We start from the raw sequence: 26,398 nt of genomic DNA on the forward strand, positions 1-26,398 counted from the left end.
ATAGTACCTAATAGTATACTCTTACTATTTTTGCAGTATGCACACTGTGCAAAGTGTACAATTATTTTTTTTTCTTTTTCTGAAATGTTGGCATTTTGGAAATATTTAGTTAGCATTTTTAATAAAACAAAAATCTTAAAAAAAATATATATATTGCATGCATAAAGAATATATGCATACTAAATACATACTGTTTTTATTATTTTTGCATTATGCATACTGTGTGTAATTTCAGCTACAATATTTCTATAAATCTTCTCCACGTACGGCACCTTGTAAATAAAAAATAGTATTTTTAATAAGAAAATGTCTTAAAAAGATCAATATTGCATGCATAAATAATATATGCATACTGTACACTGTATGTATACTATGTTTATGGTAGTATTTTACCAAACTGCTCTATTTCTGTAGCAATAGTATGGTAGTATGCCCTTCTGAACTCAACGAGCAAAACTAGCAGCGCCGCCTACAGGTGCATGATGTATCTGATGAAAAGTATACTGGGGGAAGACTGATACAAAGTATAAACAAACATGTAAAGGCAGATTGGTGTGTTTTGTGTTCGTTCCTCTGATGTTGGGACACGTCAACATTCTTCTGCTGATAATAACAAATCTCTTCATCATTAGAGGAGAGAGAGAAGAAAAAGAGAAATGAAAGCTTGGATGACTCAGACAATCAAAGCAGCCCTATCCTGCTCTGTACGTCTATTTCATGTTTATTCCCAGCCATTATTTTCCTGTGATCAATTTGGTATTTGTTTCTAATTTTAAGTGGGTAATTTGCTGTTTTGTTCTCTGTGCTTTGGGCCATGGCTCATGCCTCAGCATGGCTTACTTTCTGTATTTACGGAGGGATTTCCTAATTAAAGCTGTCAAATGTCTCTGAGGCTTAGAGCGAACAAATAAGTAAGGCACAGGAGAACAATTAAAGGAATAATTCACCCCGAAACAAAACTTCTGTCAGCATTTACTCCCCTCACGTCATGCCAAACCCATTTGATGCTAGCTCTTCTCTAGATGTTAAGCTGTATGTTCATGATGCTCTTTGAAGCCCAAAAAGCAACAAAAAGCGTACATACATGTACAAATTTACATTTAAAATTTGAAATATATACACTAAGACCAAGATTAAGAACCAAAGCTATAGAGCTACATATAGACAGTTGTAATTTTAAGCCAAATTTTTATGACAGAATTACTTATTTATTACTTTTTGGTTAGCTGGAAGTCAGAGTGTGGGAAAAGGTAAATAACAATACATAAAAACAAAAAAAGTGACAAAAATAAATTAAGAATATATTTTTAATGCTAACTTCACATAACAAAAATAAATCTGCTACTTTTAGCAATAGTAATAAAAGTGCTTGGCTTAGCAAACAGCAATACAAGGCCGAAGAATCTCTCTTTCTGCTGGACGTTTCACTGGGTAATGATGATGAAGTGTTTGAGCTCTATTCTTCAGGCTGAGAGAGTGCAAGAGAGGTGTTTAATGTGACAGTGTCCGCACTAAACCAACAGGCCTCTGATATATACACTGATGAATGGTAAACAGCCTCTTCACCCCGCCGCGGGTCCAGAAAGTGCTCACACTAGGAGAATAAATCATTCATTTCTCATAAAGGCATGTATCTGTGGGCTAACAATGAAAGCACATCTCTGTAAAATTTACACCGAAGCGTCAGATGAATGCAAAGGATGCGGGAGCTTCTTTTAATGTTGTTTGAGTCAAATTCTTAAAACATTAACCGCAGGCTACAAAACACAATGACAAATAAACAAAGAAGCGGAAACTTGCATAGATGTCATCTAAAAAGCCTCATTTTTGAAATGTTTTGCATAGTATAATGATTCAAAAGACAGTCTTTGTCCCACTGAGCAGCTTTAATTACAAGCATCTGGGGATGGTTTGTGTGCAAAGCAACATACTTTCACAGAAACAACAATTAACCTCAAACGGAGCGATAATTTCTCTGGAAAAGCAGGAATTAAGTGAAGTCGGTGGCTACGAGAGAGTATCCCAGAGCAATCTTTTCTAATTGGTCCCCATAATCAAATTTTCAGCAGTCGCCACAGTCTGCAGCTATTTATGACAGCGAAAATTGTCTCGTTATGAGTATTAGAGGATTCATAATGCATTACGCTGTGCTGTTAATTTTGTTTTCCATATTTTGATTAAAAATCTTTTTTACTCCAAAATGGAACAGAAGCAGAGGAAAACACATTAGTCTGTCCATTTAGACCCCTGTTAAAATAAACATTAGAGGAAATTGACCATATGAAAATGACATTACAAGGAGTTTCATCATGATTAATTCAAAATGCAAAAAATCTGGACTTTTCCATCACACTAGGCCATCATAAAGTGGCTTTAGGATCTCTGTTGAAATTCAGCTTTTATATAAATACATGCATGCATGCATATATATATATATATATATATTATGATATACATACAGATTGTGTGATATGTATAATAATAATAATAATAATAATAATAATAATGTATTATGGTTCTCATAAAAAAATATGAAGCAGCACAACTGTTTTCAATATTGATAATAATCATAAATGTTTTTTGAGTAGCAAATTGGCATATTTGAATCTGAAGACTGAAGTGATAAAGCTAAAAATTCAGCTTTTCATTGCAGAAATAAATTTCAGTGTACAATATATTCACATAGAAAATGTGTATTTTAAATGGTAATAATATTTCACAATATTACTGTTTTTACTGGATTTTTGAGCAAATAAATGCAGTGTTAGTGAGGCGAAAAGACTTTTTTCAAAAATATCAACAAAATTTTATCAAATACCAACTCTAAACTTTCGAACTGTATATGTGTGTATATTTTGCCTAATTTGACAATATTAGAGCTTGTTTACAAATGCTGCACAAAGTAATCCTTTCACAAGTCATATTTACCTCATATATTAAAATTGTTGGTCGCGGCGGGAATGACGCAACAATTAAGGGACAGTCGTGTTTTGAGAAAAAACTGAAACAATTTTTACACAAAAATATATCGAAATTGTTTATTTCACGTCTTTAGACGTCCATAATTTGAAACATATAATGATTAATATTTTCCATGACGGATTAGATTGGAAGCCTGAGGTAAATAATATATCAATCAATAAATAAGACATTTTAATGTGACATTCATATAACTAAATAATAATAGATCAATGTTTCAATTAAAAAATACTTCTGGGACATACATGTGTCCAGTGCTGAAGAAATAGCAAATTTATACCAAGTCACCACAGTTTCACTGGTACTTCTACTTTGGTACTTTTACGCTGATATTTGGGTAGAAATGATAGTATTTGTGAGGGACTGACCGGTCGTCCGGTGACGCTGGCGTCCCACATGACAAAAAAAGTTTCTCATATCTCCCCCTCGCGGTTCATGAGTTCAGTGATGGTGGAAAATGGCGGCTAGATGAATCTTTCCACTCCTACAGAGCAAAGAAAAAGTGTGTGGAAAAACTCTGGATATATTTTTGGAATATCGACAACAACACTCACGGGCGTCTCACAACACCTTCATCAGTGAGGATGTCGCGCTGGGTGCCTACGAAGAAGGAGAAGTATGGAGTAGGTGAGTAGAGAAGTACCAAACTTCTTTTAGTCCCATTACAAAAGTTTTGGGAGAAATTGTGATTAGGGTTTCTCTGTGTTCCCGGCCGCTTTTGGATTGTTTGAGCATGTTTGTGAGGATGTGTTTTTATGATTGCTGGTCAGTGTAATCAGTGCGCTATTGTGTATTTGAGATGTGTGTATGTGTGTTTTTTTGGTGGAGATTGACACAGACGCGCCTAGTTCCAGTGTTTCCTGCGCGGCGGCCTGAATGGAGCTCATGGATACATTGTTGCTCATTGTTAATAGCGCGCTGATACTTTGTAACAACTTTTCAAACTGCTACGTTCTAAAGTTTCGCTCTTGTTGCGTTTCGCGCGGAACATTCTAAACGCGCTACATTCTAACAGCCGCTGCTGCTTTCAGTCGCTCAATTGTTTTGTTTATATCTTCGAGTTCCCACTGCCATGGATAAATTGAAAATCTTAGAGTATTTAAAACCACACACATACACACACATACATTTCTGTAGTGGATATACATGGCCTAACGTTTTATTGGATACACAGTGAACTGAAGTGCTTTAATAAATCCCTATCTAACTTAATGACTGGAAAACTCATGCAAAGTTTGTGGTCGAAAGGCGTGGGAAGCATGATGTAAACAAATTCATTTTATTGGGCTACTGTGTACGTGTTTGTTCCTGTCTGGGGTGTTTTAAAGACTTTTAAGTGAATTGTGCAGAAATATAGTGTAAAATAATTTGTATTTTGTACACTTATTGCATTATCATCATTGGTCAGCATGTTAGTGTCATGATTTCAGGCGCTGCTTATGTACATATCTGTGCTAGTTTTAATGTCTTTAATCATTCATGTGCTTCCTCATGTACATGTAAGTCAGAAAGAAGCAAAACTACTGTGTTCCTATACAATGTGCACAAGTATGTTTAGAACTAGATGTTAATCAAACACATCAGGAGTAAAGGAAAGTTGAACTGTACTTTCCAGGCGTTTCTTCCTTCTCGTACGTAATGATAGACTGGATCGTTCTCATGCTATTCGTTGTGTGTTGCCTCATTCCTCCAGCTGTGATTGGCAGCTCTGAGTTGACATGGCATGATTAGGCATGAAATATTGCACTGTATGATGTGGAAGATTGTTTTTGTTATCTATGGGATCATTTTATTCATTTATTTATTTTAAAAAGAGGTAATTGTTTTTTTTTTTAATCTCACAATTCTGATTTTTTTTTTCTTGAGCAACAAAACCTCAGAATAAAAGAAGAAATGTCAGAGTTGTAAGATAAAAGTTCACAATTAAACTCCTTCCCCCCCCATGTCAGAATTAAAATTTAAATGAGAAATTCTACATTTAAAAAAAACAACAACAGAATTTTAAGAAAAATTCAATTCTGAATTGTGAAATAAAATGACACAATTACCTTTTTCTGTGGTGGAATTTAAAATTTTAAATAAATAAATACAAATAATCTAAATTGTGAAATATGGCAATTGCGTAATGTGTGTTTTTTTTTTTTTTTTTTTTTTTTTTTTATAATTTCCTGGAATAAACAGCCTTCCCCAGGTTGATGCTTTTGCTGTTTTCTATCTGAACTGTTTTCTTGAACATTCATAGTAGTAGTTAATATTTCAAAAGTTTACTTAGAAAGTCCTTGAAGATGTTTTTTGTTTTTTTAGGTTTAGGGATGATTTAAGGATATAAAAGAATCTTAATTCCCTCTTAACTTTATAGGTTGCATTAAATGTTGGATCAGTAGAATCTTCTATTGCCAGCAAGCTCATATCTTATCCCATAATTCTGTTTTTATCTGCTCTCCTTGATGGAGACTCAAAATATCTTCAGCATTCATGTTGGATACCCTGTGTTCTGCTTGCAGGAGGAGAAAAAATATGTTCAGCTCTTTTTGAAATATTGCGGTTAAGACATTGTGTTTGTGTGTGAAAGGTTGCTCTCTGAATGCTCTCTACCTGTTTGTATTTCCACTTTGAGCTCAAAGGAGTGCGAGGCGGTGTGTAGAAGTGACTAGTCTCTGTTGTGTGTGTGTATTTTTACCCTGAGGGTGGTTGAATTTTACTCTGTAATGTTGAAATAGTTTTGCTTTAGTGTTGGTGTAATTTAAATTCTCAAGTGCACTAGACTGAGGTGAAGCCTTTTCTGACTGCGGCAGGTAAAAGAGGAACATGTTGAAGCACATTTATGTGTGCTGCTTCCTTGCTAGTCCAACTTTTGAAAGTGGTATCATTTTCTGGGTGTTTACAGATTAAATAAATTAATGATAATGTATATTTGCTTGCTTGGATAGACAGTCTTATCATTGTACTTTTGTTTTTTAATATTCATTGGTGTTCAGATTGTACAGGTTCTGTGTGTTTTGCACTTTTTTTTTTTTCCTCGAGAAGGCATGGATTATTGTAGTTTTGTGTGTGTTTATTTATTTTATTTTAAAAAGTGAGTATTTTTATTAAAATTACTAAGATTAAATATACTTTAAAAAAAAACAAAGACGTATTTGAAATAAAAAAACCCCAAAAAACCAAAACAAAAAAAAAACATTACTGAAACTAGTAACTAAACTACTTCTATAAGTGAAAAGATAAAAATAAAATCATTAAAAAAAATACTGGTATGAACATTTAACTTAGGATCACAACCATTTTTTTTTTTTTTATTAGTTAATTTTTTCTGTTTATATGTAAATGAATTATGGAGTAATTAATATACACTGTAAATTAAACCTATTTTTTTAGGTTTTATTTGTAATGTTATAACGTGTGTGTGTGTGTGTGTGTCTTTTTTATTATTATTATTATTATTATTATTATTATTTTTTTACATTTGTAAATAAAACCAACATTATTGGAGTACTTTTTTTATGGCGTTATTTTTTAGTCAAAAGTTATGAGCGTGTAAGACATGCTCACGAGCACATTATGTTATTTCACACGTGCAAAAATGAACCTTCAGCTGGCATGATAAAAGTACTCGCGCACAAATTCAACAACCGAGAGGTGTACAGGCAGCTTTACTCTCATAGGTTAACTCTGCTTGTACAGTGGAATCCTGCTCGCGCGCAGCGGGCTTCTGCTCGCGGAGTGCTGTTTTGCTCGCGCAGTGGATTTCTCCTCGCTCAGCTGATTTCTGCTCCCTCGAGTCTAGATGACTTTTGACAATTTGGGGGCGGAAACCAAGGAGGGCACTGACTCTCTTATGATTGGTCACTTTCATCGTAATCACACCCACAGGGACATCCTTGTACCTTGATTGACAGCTCTCATTACAGGAAGCACGGAGTCAAGGTATCTGACGGAGTTCAGCCATTCAGTTAACACTGCAAAAAAAAAAAAAAAAAAAAAACAAAAAAAAAAAAAAAAAAAAACAGTAATATTATGAAATATTATTACAATTTAAAATAATGGTTCTCTTTTTTAATATATTTTAAAATGTAATTTATTTTTGTGATGCAAAGCTGAATTTTCATCAGCAAGTACTCCAGTCTTTGGTGTCTTATGATCCTTCAGAAATCATTCTAATATGCTGATTTGATACTCAGTTATTATCAATGATGGAAACAGTTGTGCTGTTTAATATATTTTTTTGGAATACTTTTTCAGGATTCATTGATGAGTAAAACGTTAACAGCATTTATTCATAAAAACAGCATTTATTCAAAATAAAAACATTTCTAACAATATACATCGTTACCATCACCTTTTATCAATTTAACGCATCCTTGTTGAATTAAAGTACTAATTTCTTTAAAAAAAAAGTTATTGTTCCCAAACTTTTGAACGGTAGTGTATATTGTTACAAAAGATTTCTATTCTAAATAAATACAGTTCTTTTTAACTTTTTATTCAACAAATAATCCTGAAAAAAAGTATCTCAGGTTATAAAAAAAATATTAAGCAGCACAACTGTCTCCGTGCTTCCTGTAATGAGAGCTGTCAATCAAGGTACAAGGATGTCCCTGTGGGTGTGATTACGATGAAAGTGACCAATCATAAGAGAGTCAGTGCCCTCCTTGGTTTCCGCCCCCAAATTGTCAAAAGTCATCTAGACTCGAGGGAGCAGAAATCAGCTGAGCGAGGAGAAATCCACTGCGCGAGCAAAACAGCACTCCGCGAGCAGAAGCCCGCTGCGCGCGAGCAGGATTCCACTGTACAAGCAGAGTTAACCTATGAGAGTATGCCAGGCGCTCGCGCGCAGCTGCCTGTACACCTCTCGGTTGTTGAATTTGTGCGCGAGTACTTTTATCATGCCAGCTGAAGGTTCATTTTTGCACGTGTGAAATAACATAATGTGCTCGTGAGCATGTCTTACACGCTCATAACTTTTGACTAAAAAATAACGCCATATTTTTTTTTTTTTTTTTTTTTAAGTAAATGTTTAGTTCACTGTATTACTTGCCATTTCTTTGTGCTTAACTGTGAAATTTACTAGCAATTTCTAAGTGAATATGGTTTCTACACTAATTTTTGATGGGAGTGATGCATGTAGTCCCAAAATCAAAGGTTTTCCCCTTAAAATCTGTTCTTAAGTGCTCCGAGAAAACACATTCAAGATGCATGATGTTAGTCTGTAAACCGTGAATTGTTTCAACCTGCTACTTCTGAGCAGATCACCTGAAATGCATGCATGTTGAAACCAGTCCTGAGAGTCATGTGATAAGGGGGTTTGGGTCTGTCTTAAATGTCTGGATCAAAGATTTCATCAGGACGACCCCTACACAACACTCTGTGATCAACTCTGTGGTTTTCAAAGTTATTTAATTGCTGAATCAAATAGCTTAAACTGAAATGGAGACAGTGACTCTGAGATGATTAAACTGCGTGTAAACTGTGTCTAAATCAATATGCGCTGGCGGAAGTTAACGTTCCCTCATATCTTCTCAGCATGGTGCTGCATTCGTCGTGCTTAAAACAGCAACCTTGTGAAAGTGGAGAGTTGGTCACATCTGCCAGTTTATGGTTTCGACAGTAATGGGTTAATTTTCACGTCCTCTTTTTTTTTTTCAGATCCTCCGCACACCTCTGTGTCTCTACATGAGTAAGGCCTGTGGTATTTGAGGAAGTGTTCTCTGAAAGAGGTGCACTGCTTGCGCTGCTTGCCGTCCTATAAGACTTTCCAAAGCAGCTTTATAGGCTTTGTGTGTGTAGTTTGTTCCATTCATTCAGGCCTCGAGCAGAACAGCAGTGAAGTTTGCTTTGAGAGCTCTGCACAAAGATGGCTGCATGGTTGAGAGAGAGATTGTGTTGTTGCATGAACAATAAAATGTGTTGCTCATTAAAATTAGAATTCGACCGATATGTGTTTTTCAGGACCGATACCGATTATTACAGCTGATATTTTGAACCAATGCATGTTTCCCTGGACCACAAAACCAGTCATCATTTTTTTTAACTGAGATGTATACATCACCTTTCCATTGGTGTATGGTTTGTTAGTATAGGACAATATTTGGCTGAGATACAACTATTTGAAAATCTGGAAACTGAGCGTGCAAAAAATTTAAATATTGAGAAAATCACCTTTAAAATTGTCCAAAAGAACTTCTTAGCAATGCATATTACTAATCAAAAAATAAGTTTTGATATATTTATGGTAGGAAATTTACAAAATATCTTCATGGAACATGATCTTTACTTAATATCCTCATAGTTTTTGGCATAAAAGAAAAATCTATAATTTTGACCCATACAGTGTATTTTTGGCTATTGCTACAATTATACCCACGCTTCTTAAGACTGGTTTTGTGGTCCAGGATCACATATGTCTGGGGGAAAAAAAATAAAACTAATGTCAAAATTAAGAATAACAAGGCCTCTGACAAAAACTTTCTTTAAATTCTTTTAAGTAATTTTATCGGTTTTGAAAATGACCAATAACCATAAAAATGCTTAACATCGGTCGACCCCTAATTAAAATTACTATTTACCTGTATGCATATCTAAGAAACATCTCAAATATGGATGCATTTATACTTAAATATTCACCTGTGTTCATAATCTTAGTATTTTTAAGCTTTTTTTTATGATCTGCAATCGGTCTTTTCATTTAACTATTTGCTCAGCAATGCCTTTTTTATTAGAAAAAGCATAATATTACCAAACATGTTGTAGCCACTTAGATTATTATTATTATTATTTTTTTTGTAAAATCTAGTTGCAAATATTCAAATATTGTTTTTCACAGTCTTTTGTAAAATTATATTGAATCATTTTCTTTTACATGCATTAATTTATTAATACTAGTGCTGTCAAATGATTAATTGGGATTAATCACATCCAAAATTAAAATTTGTTTACATATATATGTGTGTAAATTTATTGTGTGTATATATAAATACACACACGTACAGTATATATTTAAATTTATGTATTTATTTATATTTATATAAATGATATTATGTATATAAATTTTTTTAATATATAAACATAACATTTTTCTTAAATTCATACTTGCATGTGTATTTATATATACATAATAAATATACACAGTACACACACATATATTATGTAAACAAACACTTTGATTTATTGTGATTAATTGCGATTAATCATTTGACAGCATTAATTAATGCATACTTGCCTATTGCAATGTTAACATAAATATATTGAAACTTTTTTCATATGAGAAACTCATCTTAAAATATGTTTATTTAATATCATATTTTATTTAAATGCAGCTGTGGACATATAAATCGAATCAGAGTTTTGAATCAATTTAAGTGATTCACTGAAATTAATCTAGTGTATGAAAACATATTGGCTCGTTTATACTTAAAAGACAAGCAAGTATTGTAAACTATTTCATATTTGAAATTCGTAAATCACTGTGAATCTATCATGAATATTCATTATTTTGCCCAAATGTATTTAACGTTTACATAATTAGTTTGGTGTGTGAATCATTTCTGAAGCTCTGTTTCCTTCTCTTGTTAGTAATTTAAAACCAGTTAAACTGTAGTTTGTTTTCTCAGGTTTAGGTTGTGTCTGGCATCTTTTGCATATCTGAAGAATCGTTTTATGATGTGCTTGCCAACGAATTAATGCTTGTGTTAATTTAGATGATTACATACCTTTCTGACTGAAGGCGTTGAAGTAAACGTTTGTTGAGAGATTTAACGAGAACGAGCCGTTTGGAAATTGCATCCAGTTCCGGAAGGCATCTTGGAGAAGGTGCCAACTTTGCACTTCCATAAGAAGTCTGGCACATGCTGAAACTGAGTTTCTCAGTGTTTTTGTGTTTATGATTTGTCTTTTGAAAGGTCGTCTCTGATCTGGAGCTGGTTGCCGTCAGGCGAGAGACTCAGCTGAACTTCCTGCATCCTGTAAATATTCTGGCATTTCACAGGCATGCTTGGAATATTTGCACGGCGCACCAAAAAAATGAGACGCCTCAGTCACCCACAGGCCATCTCAACAGCGACAGGGACTTAAAAGGACAGCGTCTTTTTTTTGAACAATAGTTAAAGTAATAGGTCACCCAAAACAATTCAATTTCATATTAGATGACCTTGTTTTTATCATCAGAACACATTTGGAGAAATGTAGCATTACATCACTTGCTCACCAATAGATGTGAATGGGTGCCGTCAGAATAAAGGTCCAAACAGCTGATTAAAAACATCACAGTAGTCCACAAGTAATCCACACCACTCCAGTCCATTAATTAACATCTTGTAAAGTGAAAACCTGCGTGTTTGTAAGAAACATTAACATCAGATTGAGTCCTCAAGCCATAATATTGCTTTCTCCAGTGAAAAAGTCATCTGGTCTGAATCAGGAGAGAAATATGCATAGATTACAAGACAAAATAGGTTTAAACAAATATGTAGATGGGTTTTGATGTGAAACAAAACAGGAGATGGACTTTTTCACTGCATTATGAATGATAGATTTATTATTGTTTTGGCCCAAAGCTACAAAAAAGTTAAAAAACGTCTTAATGATGAATTTGTTTCTTACAAATAGCAGCTTTTGGCTTCTCAAGATGTTAATTGAAGGACTGGAGTGGTGTGGATTACTTGTGGATTATTGTGATGTTTTTATCAGCTGTTTGGACTCTCATTATGACGGCACCCATTCACATGCAGAGCATCTGATGGTGAGATGGAATGCTACATTTCTCCAAATCTGATGAAGAAACAAACTACATCTTGGATGGCCTGAGGGAGAGTACATTTTAATTTTTGGGTGGTCTATTCCTTCAAAGCAAAACAAAACAAAACAAAACAAAACAAAAAGAAATTAAATTAAATTAAATTAAATTAAAAAAATAATAGAAAAAGGATTTTTAATCATTATTTGTTTTCAAAACATACTATAAAATGTTATAAACGATAAATGCAGGGTTAAAAGCAGCAAAGTATTTAATACGATATATGTGCAATGCCACACTGCCATAATTAAAATAAAATAAATTAAATTAATTTATTATTAAAATTAAAATTGAATTTTTTTTTTATTTATTTTTTTTAAATCATGATTTGAACAAATTACAAAATGAAATGTTATAAATGATAAATGCAGGGTTAAAAACATGCAAAATAAAGTAAAATAAAAAAATAAATAATTTAATTTAATTTAATTAAAAAATAAAATATAATAGAAAAAGAGTTTCTAATCATTATTTGACAAAAGCAATGTTAAAACAGTCAAAGCAACTACACTGTAACAAGCACTTTCTTTTCCAAAAAAATGTGTTTTTTGTTTGTTTTTTTTGTGCAACTTTTCTTTCTTTTGTTCATTGTTTTGTTCTTTCTCTTTCATTCTTTGTGTCAAAACTTCAGATCTGTCATCCAGCATAATAACACATTGTTTGATTGGTGACATTCTCACATTTGTAGATTGATGCTTCATGCTGCTCGTCTTCACATAACAATCTTGAAGATGGCAGCATGCAAATGTCATATCGGTTACCCCATATTTGCAGTCGCGATCAAACGAGCGTTTGGAGTTTGACTGTGCTCATTGTGTGCATATGAAATGTGCCGAACCGAGGGGAGACGCCGGCGCCGCCGCTGTTCTCCTGTCCTTCATTTCTGTCACGTTACCGTCACTCTAATCCCTTTTGATTAAAGCTGAAGTGTTGTGTTGTAAACACAGCATCATTAATATGCCATAACACGTGGATGAGAGCGATTCCTTGAGTTTGGAGAGGAGGATGAAAGACTTTTCTTCCTCTTCTTACTGCTTGTTGATCCTTTGGGACTTTAGCTAAATAACAACCGAAAGATTTTTCTTGCTGTGTGAATGATTTATTTTGCCGTGCTGTTGTTGTCGAGCTGGCATGTGCTTTTTCATATTGACAAGCCTAAATCAATCCAGCTCAGAGAAACAAGAGATTAGTCCAAGAAGTAGATTTTCTGAACATCTGTAGCCTGTGCAGAACTTTATAGGATGCTTGCTGTGCAGTCACTATGTTTTTGTGATTGCTAGGATGTTGTGGATGGGTTTTAGGGTTTCCGAGTGGTTTCTAGGGCTTTACTAGGGAATTGCCATACATCACAAAGACGTGATTCATAACATGTTAATAGAGTTTCTAGGGTGTTGATGGGTGATTGCTGGAGCATTGCTGTGCAATCACAGATGTATTGTTTGTGTTTATAAGCATTGTGTGGTTGCTACTATGCTAAGAGTGGTTTTAGCATATTGATATGCTAAGGTGGTTACTTCGGTATTTTTGCTGATTATTAATTTTTTTTACTTAAAAGAAAGCTCCAGGTTTGCTGTGCTTGTTGGTATAGTGCTGTACAGTTTGGCCAAAATGTTGGGAGTATTGTTTAATCATTACTACTACTTGTACTACTACTAATACTACTACTAATACTAATAAGTAAAATAAAATATCAAGTATTTTAAAAAAAACGTGATGATAAAAATACTTTTGCATTATTTCACTAGAATTGTAAGAAAATATGCACTGATTATATAATAATAATAAACATTACTTGGAATTTTTTACTGTGAAATAGTTTTTTGAAGGAAAACGCAGTAATAATAATAATAATAATAATAATAATAATAATAATAATAAAGGTTACTATTGCATTATTTCACTTGGAATTAAAAAGTTTAAGGGAAATATGTAGTAGTAATAATAATAATAATAATATGATAATAATAATGTTAATGATAATGATGATGATGATGATAATAATAATAATAAACATTCATATTGCAAAATGTCAAGAAAATATATAATTTAAGGAATAAATTAAGAAACATTGCAATTTCACTGTAAAATAAAATAAAAAAAAAGTGTTTTAAGAGGATGTGGTGGTGATATTGCAGTATTTCACTGTAAAATAAAATTAAAGTATTTTAAGAAAATATGTAATAAACAATAAATATTACTATTGGAATATTTCACTTTAAAATAAAATAAAGTATTTTAAAAGTGTGATGAAGATAAAAGATGTATAAAAATATGAATAATATTTAATATCAATAAAAAATATAAAAGATATTACTATTGGAATGTTTCACTTTAAAATAAATAAAAATAAATAAAAATATAAAAATATTAATAAAAATATTAATATAATATTACGTATCAATACATAATATAAAAATATGACTTGGAATATTTCACTATATAAAAATAAAGTATTTTAAAACAATATGTGATGAAGATAAATGATATATATAAGATTTATTAATAATAATAATAATAATAATAATAATAATAATAATAATAATAATAATAATCATTGTATTTTACAGTACAACTACTAAATTACCAATACTAATATTTATCTAAATTTCTTAATTTTAAATGTTGATCCAAGATGACATGTAAGTTTATATTAAATTTAAATTAACCCTGTATATTTTCTAAGTCAGTGTTGTAGTTCTTATTGTAAATGATTCATCCATAATACACATTTTTTAATTTACTGTAAGTTTTAATCAATGTCACAACGTGACCTTCCGCTGAAAACGTCAGATTTCTCTAATATTTTTTTTCCTGCTCAAACTCCGCCCACTGCAAGCTCACATTCATGAAGTGCCACGGCCACGTAATCGATATCCAATCAACTACAGATGCATAGAACCAAGTCCTGCCCTACATTTTGTCCTCCTTCAATAATCCATTACACTTGGAGGTATCTCACAATAACCTGGATGTCTTTGCGAACTCTAAAAATGAAGCGTACTGTACTGAGGCAATGAGAGCTGAAAATGACTGGTTGCCTTGAGTCCTTACAAACTGCCACTTATCTCTCTGTTGTTATCACTCTCTCTGTCTTTGTCTCTGACTGTAGACAGTGTTGTTTACGTCGCTATTCTGGCCGTTTCTGCAGCGGTGGACAGGATTGCTCTACCCAACACTTTGGCTCCCCAGATAAGGAAATGCCATTTCCTTTGGCTTCAGTAAAGCCGCCAGTGAGAAGTGCAGCTTGACTAAAGACAATAGTTCTGTTTGTGCTCTTACACACAAGCGTATAATCTCTCATTATCTCCAGTGTGCTCCTGATTAACCTCAACCACAGTCTGGTCTGTGTTTGGACCCTGTCGAATGAGAAGTGTCAGAACGGCAGGGCGGGAGATGAGCGCCAGCGCTCAAGCGATGATCAATCATGACGACACTATTTCATGACTTGACTGCTTTTTTTAACTTTAAAACATTTCACACCAATCAGAGTTTACATGGCGTGCCAACCAGATTAGATGAGTTGTCATTTCCGGCATTATAATTTGTCAACGCTGTGCACTAGGGTTGTGTGGTATACCAATAATGGCAATGTGACATTGCACATGCAATGCATTGAAAACTTTTTTTTTTTTTAACACTGAATTTGACATTTTTTAAATTTTAGTAATTCTGTCTATAAATCATTGAATAAATAGAATTGAATTTGGATTGAAACCTAGTGAGTATTAAATATTGTATTTTGGTGAGCATTATTGTGAAGACTATAATCATACAGCAGCACTGTAACTTTAAGTCAAAGCAAAAACGTGAGCAGACATTTATTTATTTATTTTTCATGGCAATGACTGCACATATTATATTGAATAATTAACTGTTTTTAAACACTACATTTGTCTTGTATAACATTTAATTTTAGAATTTGTAAATCAAATCATGATTTAAAGAAACATCAATTCTTTTTGCTGTTTTTAACCCTTCATTTATAACATTTCATTTTGTATTTGTTTTTTTAATCATCATGGGATATTGGCATTGTGACACTACACACATATTCTAATGAATAATTTACTGTGTTTAACCATGCATTTGCCATTTTTAACTTTTATAAATTTAATTTAATATATTTTTAAATCCAATAATGATAACCTTTTTATTTTATTTTATTTTATTTTATTTTATTTTATTTTATTTTATTTTATTTTATTTTATTTTATTTATAATGGTAGTGGCATTGCACATATATCGCATTGAATTCTTTCCTGTATTTAACCCTGCATTCATCAATTCTAACATTTAATTTTGTAATTTGTTTAAATCAAGTAAAAAATAAAAAAAACTTTATTTATTTATTAATTTTTTTTTAATTGGCTTGTTGCACTTTTGCAGTTTGAGATGCAATAAAAATGTGTTGTCTATTTTTATTTTATTTATTTATTTTTATTTTGGTAATTTTGTCTTGAACTCCTGGCATCCAAACGGTAATTAAAGATGCGTCTTTGTTCAACGCTCATCTCCTGTTGAATGTGTTGCACTTATGAATCTCTGCGTCTTCCTTTACACCCTGAATTGTTCAGCATCGCTTCTTCCCTTCGTCTTTGTTGCTTTTTTGAGCGAAGGACATTAGCTAAAAAACATCTCTGAGCAGGACTGATGTTGAGCTGCTCTCAGGATGCCTTAAGTTGTAAATAAAGATGAAATGAGAGATGACCAAACTTCCTGTTTTAGCCAATTATTTATAGATCTTCCTCATTTAATAACTTAGTAACCTGTTGTTTAATTACTTTGAGTTGTTTCGTTTATATGTAGTTTATCATTTTTATCTGTAACCTGGCAAGCTACATTTTGAAAGCTTCCTCCATATTGATGTTAGCATTGTGTTTGGCAGGAAATATCCTGTGGTGTCACACGTCCTTGAAGGAAATTTCCATAACCACTTGAAAAATGAACACACACACACTGTCCTATCAGTATTAGTCCTTTTAAGCGTCCTTTTTGTTCTTCAGTATCTTGTATGAAGGTCAAGCCTGCCTATTTTTATTTAAAAGAGTCTTGCAAGTCAGAAGTATATTTGCTAACCGCTGACGGATTTCAACCTAAACCAGTGTGAATGTCCTAAATCCAGGTGTTGGGTTTATGCGGATGGGTGTTATCATATATAAACATGCGTTTTTGGACTGTGTTTGTGATGTAATCCCTCTTTAGACTTGTATTTCTCAGTCTGAAGGAAGGCAGCGCATGATGCCGGCCTGTAGATTAGTCTCCCTTAGAGATGTCGGAGTAATTCTTAATAGATTTTCAACATGAATTTTGAATAATCTGGGGATTATGGAGTCGAGTTATGTGATATTATGAGCTTTGGTCTGAGAAGATGTGATAACTGGATTTCTCAGAGGGGAAATGCTCTGGGTTTAGGGTGCAGGAATATTAAAATCCCTCCCATTAAAACTCTCTTTAATACATGTGTGGTGATCCAATAAAAAGTGTAATGCATCTCGTTCTTGTATGTTTCTCAGTCGCACGAGGGGAAAATTACCGCGGTCTGGGAGGCACGAGTACAAAATTAATAAACAAAAACATGAAAGCATAATGAAAATTGAGTTATTTCTGCTTTTTTGTAGCTTAATCTTACTTTTGCATTGAATTTGAGGTTAATTTGGTAAGTTTTTAATATGATCTCATTGCTGTTTACACTATTTTTATTTTATTTTATTAGTTCAATTTGTGCAAGTTGATGCTGTTAAGCGTAATTGAGTCTTTAAGTGTTTTAACTGTTTTTAGTATGTTAGTGTACTTTTAGTGTTGTAATGCGCTAGCTAATGTGAATGAGCAATGAACAACCATAATAAAATTATTTGTTTATCGTTCATGTTAGTTTAGTGCTTTAATGTTAACAGATACAACTTTTAACTTTAAAAATGCATTAATAAATGTTAAAAATGAACATTAAGATTAGTAAATGTAGTATTAGTAAATGCTTTAAAATGTTAAGATGAAGATAATGAAATTTTATCGTCAGTTATCAAAATTTATACATTTTATTTTAAGCAGAATATTTTTGTGTCAGTAATATTTTATTTTATTTTATTTTATTTTATTGTCATAGCAGTGTGGCATTGCGCATATCATATTGAATACTTTGTTTATAACCGTGCGTTTATCATTTATAACATTTCATAAAAAAAAAACCTAATTTTATTTTAATCATGGTAGTGTGGCATTGCGCATATATCGTATTGAATATTCTGCATTTAACTCTGAATTTATTTAGAACATTTTGTAGTATATTTTGAAATCAAATAAATCCTTTGTCTAGTATTTTATTTTATTTTGTGTTTTTATTTATTTATTTATTTATTTTTTATTTTATTGATTAAAGAAATCATGTTAGTTTAGTGCATTAATGTTAACAGATACAACTTTTAACTTTAAAAATGCATTAGTAAATGTTAAAAATGAACATTAAGATTAGTAAATGTAGTATTAGTAAATGTTAACTAGTGTTACCAAATGAAGTTTTATTTTTATAGTTTTATAAAATTATACATTTTATTTTAAGCATTTTTTTTGTGTGTTTCAGAAAGTAATATTCATTTTCTTGAGCAATATATTTTTTCACAGCAAACATTTTTTGTTTTTTTTAATTATGTTGTGTTTTTGTCATTTTTATTTATTTATTTATTTATTTATTTATTTATTTTGGATGTGATTAACTACGATTAATCATTGCCCAGTACTACTATAATGTAAGTTACTTATAATAATCCTAACAACAGTTATTATGTAACTCAATGATGTGTGTCATTTCATAAAGACACTTTTGGTGGGAAAAATGCGTATTTACCTGTGACATTGACTGAGTTTTAATTTGGATCTGTTCTAAAGATTCTGACTGTGTGTGTGTGTGTGTGTGTGTGTGTGTGTTGATTGTGTTGTTTGAAGGCCTCAGTTGTCCTGCTGGTGTCTGATCTAAGTCTCTCCTCTGGACAGATGGTTGACGCTGTGCTATTGACTGTGAAATAAAGGGCCATTACCCTGCAGGACACACACATACACACACACACACTTGTTCAGTTAAGAAGGCCGGTCTTACCCCATTCATCCAGCCCAGCCATTGTGACAGATGGGCAGATATGAACATCATCTCTCTGGCATATTTAACACACCCCATGCCGAGTCTGTGCTTTTTGTTTGGATCCAATTCAGGAGACCAGACCAAGCAGAATTAAAGAGCAAACCATGTCAGACCATTAGGTCAAACGTAAAAGTGCAAATGTCCTGGAGGCTTTTAGCAGTGAGCCTGAGTTTGATTCTTTTAAAATACGAAGCAACCTCTGAATTCATAAATCGGCACATTAGCAGTTGGGAACATATGCCTTTAGGTCAAACGCATTTGTTTTCCACAGCAGAACATTGACTGTTTTTGGAGTCATTTAGAAGAAAATGAGCTTTGTTTTTACTGCTCTGAATGACTGGTTGTGACTCTTAACATGTCAGGCTTACAGTTTAGATTTGTAATGTTTTGGAAGCAGGCTTTTATGCTTACCAATGCTGCATTTATATGAGTAAAAATACTGTAAAAACTGTAAAATTGTGAGATTTTTACAATTTGAAATAACTGCTTTTAATTTGAATATGTGTTAAGATGTAATTTATTCCTGCGATCAAAGCTGAATTTTCTGCATCATTACTCCAGTCTTCAGTGTCACATGATCCTTCAGAAATCATTCTAATATTTGCTGCTCAAGGAGCATTTCTGATTATTATCAGTGCATGAAAACTATTGTGCTGTGTCATATGTTGTCTTATGGTTAGTTAGTTAAATATAACATACTATTTTAATGCTTTAAGTGTGAAGTGTCTACATACGTTTGTCTACCACTAGTTTCCAATTTCTTTTTTTAATGTTATTGTAATGTTATTTTTATGTAAAAAAAAAAAAAAAAAAAAAAAAAGGCTCTAAATGATCACAGCCTAGGAAGAAGGGTCTTATCTAGCGAAGCGATCATTATTTTCTAAAAAAAAAAAAAAAAATGTACATTTGATATACTTTTTAACCTCAAATGCTCAACTTGTCTAGAATTGTTCCGGTTCAAGAGGTCCTACTCTTAATGTTTCAAAAGCATTGCATTACCTTTTATGCTCACCGAGGCTGAATTTATTTGAGCAAAAATACAGTAAAAACTGCAAAACTGTGAAATATTTTTACAGTTTGAGATAACTACTTTTCATTTGAATATATTTTAAGATGTAATTTATTTCTGTGATCAAATCTGAATTTTCAGCATCATTACTCCAGTCTTTGGTGTCACATGATCCTTCAGAAATCAGTCTAATATGCTGATTTGCTGCTGAAAACAATTGTGCTGCTTCATATTTTTGTATTTTCAGGATTGTTTGATGAATAAAAAGTTCAAAAGAACAGCATTTATGCATTAAAATAGTCTCTTTTGTCACTTTTGATTAATTTAATGCGTCCTTGCTGAATAAGTGCATTAATTCTGTAAAAATCTCAAGTCAATGAGACATGCAAGAATAAACATTTGATGTAGTTCAGCCCGACGTGACCAGTCTTGACATGCAGTATTGAAAAGTATATAGGCATGATTGAAATTTGAGAGCTTTTCAGTGAATGGCATCTTAAATTTCAGTCTTTTTTCTCAGACAGATCTATTATGTGAGTTCAGAAGTCTAGGAATATAGCACAGAAGTTGTGTGGATCATCGTTATGGTGCTTTTTTTCTGTCCTCTATGGTTTTATTGTATAGGTAAGGAGTAGGGTTGCCAGGTTTTCGCAACAAAACCTGCCCCAATTGTACTCAAAACAAGCCCAATTGCATTTGGGGGTAAAATACACAATATTTGGGGGGGGGTTATTGGGGTTACCTCAATCCATGGACTTGAAAAATAGTCTGCAACAACAGTATTAAATGGGGGTATACTAGAACATGCTTTCACGCTTGGTGGTTCGAAAAATGCATTATTTTTTAACATATTTTACATTATTACAATACATTTCTCCCAGCCTGGCACATAAGGCTCGATTAGTTCCGGGTTTAATGTAGGCCCGCCTTCCGAAAAACAAAATGTGTCATGATTGGTTAGCTGTCCCACTGCTTTTCGATTGGTGAACAGGTTAGATGGTGTTTCAGTACTGCCACACCCCTTGCCAAAGAAGCAAGTTCCGTGTACAACTGTTAGCTCAAGAAAGATTAAAGTGATTCAAACGTTTTAAATATGGATATTTTTCTTACGAAAACGCATCGATTCGCTAAAGGAGTCCTTTATTAACCCCTGGAGCTGTGTTTTTTTTTTTTTTTTTTTTAATCGATGGATGCGTATTATCGGACTTGTTTTGGACTGATGAGGAGAAACACCCGTCTATGCCGTTCTAAAGCTTTTTAATTTTAATATAACTCCGATTGCATTCGTCTGAAAGAAGGAAGTCATATACACCTAGGATGCATGGAGGGTGAGTAAATAATATGCTACAGTAGTGTTAAGTCCTATCATCAGACTGTGAGATCGCCAATACATGATATTATCGTGCTAATGTATTTAATTATTTATATACTTAGTTTCATTGCCTGAAACCAGCTCCAGCATAAGGCTGAAAGCAGCCTAACATTATCAGAGAACATCATCACTGATTAACCTAGCCTATTCTAGTGCAAGTTTATGCATTTTAAAAAAACACTCTCGTTATAAGTGAAGCTATCTACACTGTATAATGAATAAATGTCTTACCACATTCGGAAAACAAACGCTGTAGTCCAAAGGAGCCGTTTGTTGTAGTTCATGAAAAGGGATTTTTTTAAACAACTAAAATATCTCCTTTTGGAGTAGACTTTAAGATTTGAAACTTTGTAACAAGATACATAGGGCTCTATGAAATCAGTTTTATTTTTACCCAAATTCCGTTTTTTCGGTTTAAATTTTTCAGTGTTCCGTTTTTATCCCTTTTTAATTTTTCTCGACTCATTTTTAATGTTAAATTAAATTTTATTAATCAAAGAGCATGTCTAATTAATTAAAATCATGAAACGTACAATTTCACATCAATTTAAAAAAGGTTTAACAAAACTGACATGTTTAGGGCCTATGAAATGTTTTATTTTTTTCTCACTGTGTGTTTTATTGTTATAACACACACCACACACTGACTAAATTTCAGAAAGTGAAAAAGCATAATAGCACCCCTTTAATGTAACTCAATTCCGCTGGAAAACCACAGACTTGGCAACATTGGTAAAGAGCAGCATGAACGTTTTACTCAGCGTCTCATTTTTTTGAATAGCAGAAGACCTATGGGTTTGTAACGACATGAGTGTGAGCAAATGACAGTTTTCTGTCCGGGACAAATTGGTAATTTTGAATGTATAATCATCTGTGCTTTTGTTATTCTGAACTAATGTTTCACTGGCTAAACAATGAGTCCCCTGTGAGACCCCTGATAGCGTCCTCTATCAAACACGCTCCAGCTTTGGGCCTGTCAGAGAGCGACATGCTAGTAAATGTCAACGATGACACGCCTTTAAAAATCCAGTGTGCTCGCGTCTTGGCCACTGACAGAGATTAATGACTCCTCTCGGGGCTCCAGAAGCATCCCGTCCTCTGCTTACGGCGCTGCTGTACCTGTGAGAGACAGAGCAAACGGGGATGAGCTGTAGTAGTGCTGTGTTAGTGAGGATTGTTGAGTGAGTGTGTGTTTTGTGTGGTTGGTTTGAGGCTCGTCCTGACAGTGGTGTTTCATGAATCACTCTATTGTGTGTGTAGACGCAGAAGACCTGTGTGACGTCTCTTATAGCTGAGCAACAGAGCTATTGTTCCTATACACGTCATCCTGATTAACATATGATATACTCTCACACCCGCTTTCTTTTGAGGAGGACTTTTCTCTGTAAAATATTACAGTTGAACTACTTATTAAATGCATTTACTTATTTACTATTTTATTGTAATGTATTACATTTTAGATTAATTTGTTTGCTTATTTAACTAATGTTTATTTTATTAAATTAATCTCTTTCTTTCTTTTATTAAATTATTATTGATCATTAATAAACAATTATTCATTTATTTTATTTGTAATTTTTTTTGCACATTATTTATAATTATTTATATAAATAAAACAAATAACTTAAATAATAATAATAATAATAATTATTATTATTATTATTTACTTAAATAAAGTAAATAATTATTCAAATTATTTGTATTTTAGTTTATTTTAATAGCTAGTTTAAACATTATCAATATTCTTTGAATTAAATTAATACATTAAATTAAATGAATTAATTACATTAAATATTTAATCAATTCAATTTTTATGTAGTCGCTTTCCAAAGTGTCTTTTTTACATATGTATTATTTATTTATTTGTTTAATTAAATGTATTTATGTGAACGTATTTTTGTTTTAATGTATTTATTTAGGCATAATTAGAATTTTCAAATTATAATATTTTAATCAATTTTCAAGTAATTCAGTAAAGCAAGTTGAATTTTTATAAGTCTTAAAGAAATCTTAATTTTTCTTTCTTTTTTTTTTTTTTGCGAAACCTTAAGCCTTAGATTACATGATTTGTTTCTTAACATATGTAATGTTTATTTATTTTAATAAATGTATTTATATGGAAGTATTTTTGTTACTTATTAATCATTAATGTTAATTAATGTATTTATTTATTTAATTCAGTAAATCCTAGCAAGCTAAATTTTCATTAGTCTTAAAGAAATCTTTATTTTTCCCTTTTTTTTTTTTAATTAAACCTTTAACCTTAGATTACAAGATTTTTGTTGTCTTTTGTTTATGTAATGTTTATTTCATTAAATGTATTTATATAAAAGTATTTTACTTACTAATCATTAATATTACTTAATGTATTTATTTGGGAATAATTATAATTTTTTATAAATAATATTTTAATCAATTTTCAAGTAATTCAGTAAATCCTAGGAAGTTGAATTTTCATTAGTCTTAAAGAAATATTAATTTTTCTATTTTTTCGTAGACCTTAAACTTTAGTCATACAAGTCTTATGAACAGCTTCATGAACTTTATGATGTTCTTTGCTGATGGTGGTTGTTAGTAGATTGGTGGATGGTTTGAAACATTACAGAATGATCATTTTTAGATGACTGTACCTTAAAAATGAGCAGCTGGATTGATTGTTTTATTGTTTTATTGTGTGCAGGCCTGAACCAAACACACTGTTGTGAGCTGAACAACAATAGCTGATGATTCAGGGCTTTGAGCGGATCATCAAAATGTGTGCTTTGCCTCACCGCGTGCACAATAGAGCTGCAGTTCACACAAAACTGCTGTTTAGAGCGGCTGATGACTGATGTTCATCTGGTTAGAAAAGACCAGGAGGGTTAAACGTCTCATTATATGTGAAATATTGATCAGGGATCGTGTTTGAGCGTTTGGGTCAGGATTTTCAGTTTGCCTCTTTCTTTTTTTGCTTCTTTGGCCTTTAAAGAGGCTCTTGAAAATGTCTGAGGGCTTTTAAGAAGTGTTTGGCCTTAAGAGCCTTTGTTGCCGCTGCTGCTTTTGTCCTGATGTTTGGGATTGTTTATGTGTTCCGTGACTTCAGCTTTTTATGAAAGTTTTGAGTGAAAAAAATCCCAGTCTCTGAATTTGCTTTTTCACTCTGTTTGCTTGACCATATTATTGTTTTAAATTGATTGAAGTAGATCAGTAATATCATTGTGGCCTGGTTTTCATGATCCAGTCGAAATCCAGTTTTCCTTAGGATATTTGGCATTATGGTTAGTTAGTTAAATATACAATTTTAGTGCTTTAAGTGCGATATGTCTACATATCTTTGTCTAGCACTATTTTCCATCTATTTTTTAATGTTATTTAAAATAAATAAATGTATTACAAAAATACATTTATTTTATTATTTTTTGTAATGTATTTTATTTTACTACTTCAAATATTATTTTTTTTACATTTTTATTTGTTTAAATGTACTTTTTTACATTTTCTACGTTTTTACATTTTTACATTTAAAAAATAAAATTGTTACTTTTTTACATTTTTACTTTTATTAAATTTGTATTTTTGTTTTACTTTTTTAATGTTAATTTGTTTAAATTTGTACTTTTACTTTTTAAACTCTTTTCTACCTTTTTTTTTTTTTACTTTTTACATATAAAAAATTAAATTGTTACTTTTTACATTTTTACTTTTTTTTTTTTTACGTTTAATTTTTTTTTTTTTTACCTTTTTTACTTTTTTATTTTATTTTATTTTTACTTTTTTACTTTTTTACATTTTACTTAACTTTTTAAAAAAATTTTTAAAATGTTTTTAAATTTCTTACACTTTAAAATTATTTTTATATTTTTAACGTCTTTTTAATGCTTTATTTTATATATATTTTTAATGTTAATGATTTGTTGTTGTTTTTTTTTTTTACATTTTAAAATGTTTACTTTTTTACAATTTACACAATTTACATTTTTCAATTCTTTTCTTTTGCATTTAAGTTTTTTTTTTTTTAATTCTTACATTTTTTTATTATTTTATTTTATTTTATTTTATTTTGTTCATGCATAGTCAGTTGTCTTTTACTAGTATTGCTGGTATTATAGAGATTATAAATGTAGTATTTTAAGACTGCAGTGTAGGTTTAGGCTAAAAGTTGCTGCATTAGTTCAGGATTCATATGCAAAGTGTTTGACTTGGGTGTTTGTTTTATTTATTTAAAAAGAAAAAAAAAAATACAATTATTTGGAACATCGTCATGACCATAGTTGACCTGAAAGTGAAAACTGGTTGTAGAAGAATAGTTAATATTTTGTAAACTGGTGACGTGTGAAACACTGGTCCTTTATTTACGTTGGAGCTCATTATTTCCCAGAGTTCTCTGAGCTCATTAAAAATCTGCTTTTGTTTGGCTGAGATGATGATAAATGTCCAGCTTTAACCCCTCCTTTTCTGTCTCTTGTCATCCCTTCTTTTTAAATTCTATTTCACTGCTTAACTGACATCCAGGGGCCGAAAACGCATCGGTCCTTTAAGAGAGTTTAAGAGAGAGCAGCGAGCGCTCTGTGAGGTGATGCTGTGAGGATGTCGATCTGGTCACTCGCTCTCCGCCAGGGGTTTTTCTTGTATGGCATTTACACACAGCACTACAAAAAGACAAGGTTAATTAGCTTTATCCGTGTTTCGCTCCCGTCTCATTAATGCGGGATATTCTGGAGAGACTGCAGGCAGGAGTGCGTGGATTACCTCTTATCGACTGTGCTTTTCTTTGTGTAATCAGAATTTTTTTTTACATGTGTGGACCTTGGATTAACCTTTTTTTATTCCAATATACACATAATTTAATATACAATGACAATAAGTGGATTTACCAGCTTTAATAGTATAATGATTTGCATGAAAGTGTGTTTGCTCTATTTTATGATGTACAGTTTTCTCTTCTGCTCACCAAGGCTAAAGTTATTCGATTAAAAATACAGGAAAATCTGCAAAATTGTGAAAAATTATTTAATTTAAAATAACTGTTTTTTATGTGAATGTATTTTAAAATGCAATTTATTTCTGTGATGCAAAGCTGAATTTTCAGCATCGTTACTCCAGTCTTCAGTGTCTTGACATGATCGTTATATAGGTAAT

The 26,398-nt window shown here is 32.0% G+C and overlaps 1 protein-coding gene across 2 annotated transcripts in view; it reads left to right on the top strand.

Annotated features, from left to right (window-relative positions):
* Positions 1 to 3,415: 3,415 nt before the first annotated feature.
* dock1 (dedicator of cytokinesis 1) overlaps positions 3,416 to 26,398 on the top strand; it is a 302,275-nt gene continuing 279,292 nt past the window's right edge. For both annotated transcript variants that reach the window (XM_051123710.1, XM_051123711.1), the window contains exon 1: positions 3,416 to 3,606. In XM_051123710.1, coding sequence (XP_050979667.1) covers positions 3,564 to 3,606 — 43 coding nt within the window. In that variant the 5' untranslated portion in view covers positions 3,416 to 3,563. The remainder of the gene's footprint in view (positions 3,607 to 26,398) is intronic.

The sequence above is a fragment of the Labeo rohita genome, chromosome 12, assembly GCF_022985175.1.
Source record: "Labeo rohita strain BAU-BD-2019 chromosome 12, IGBB_LRoh.1.0, whole genome shotgun sequence".
Taxonomy (NCBI): Eukaryota; Metazoa; Chordata; class Actinopteri; order Cypriniformes; family Cyprinidae; genus Labeo; species Labeo rohita.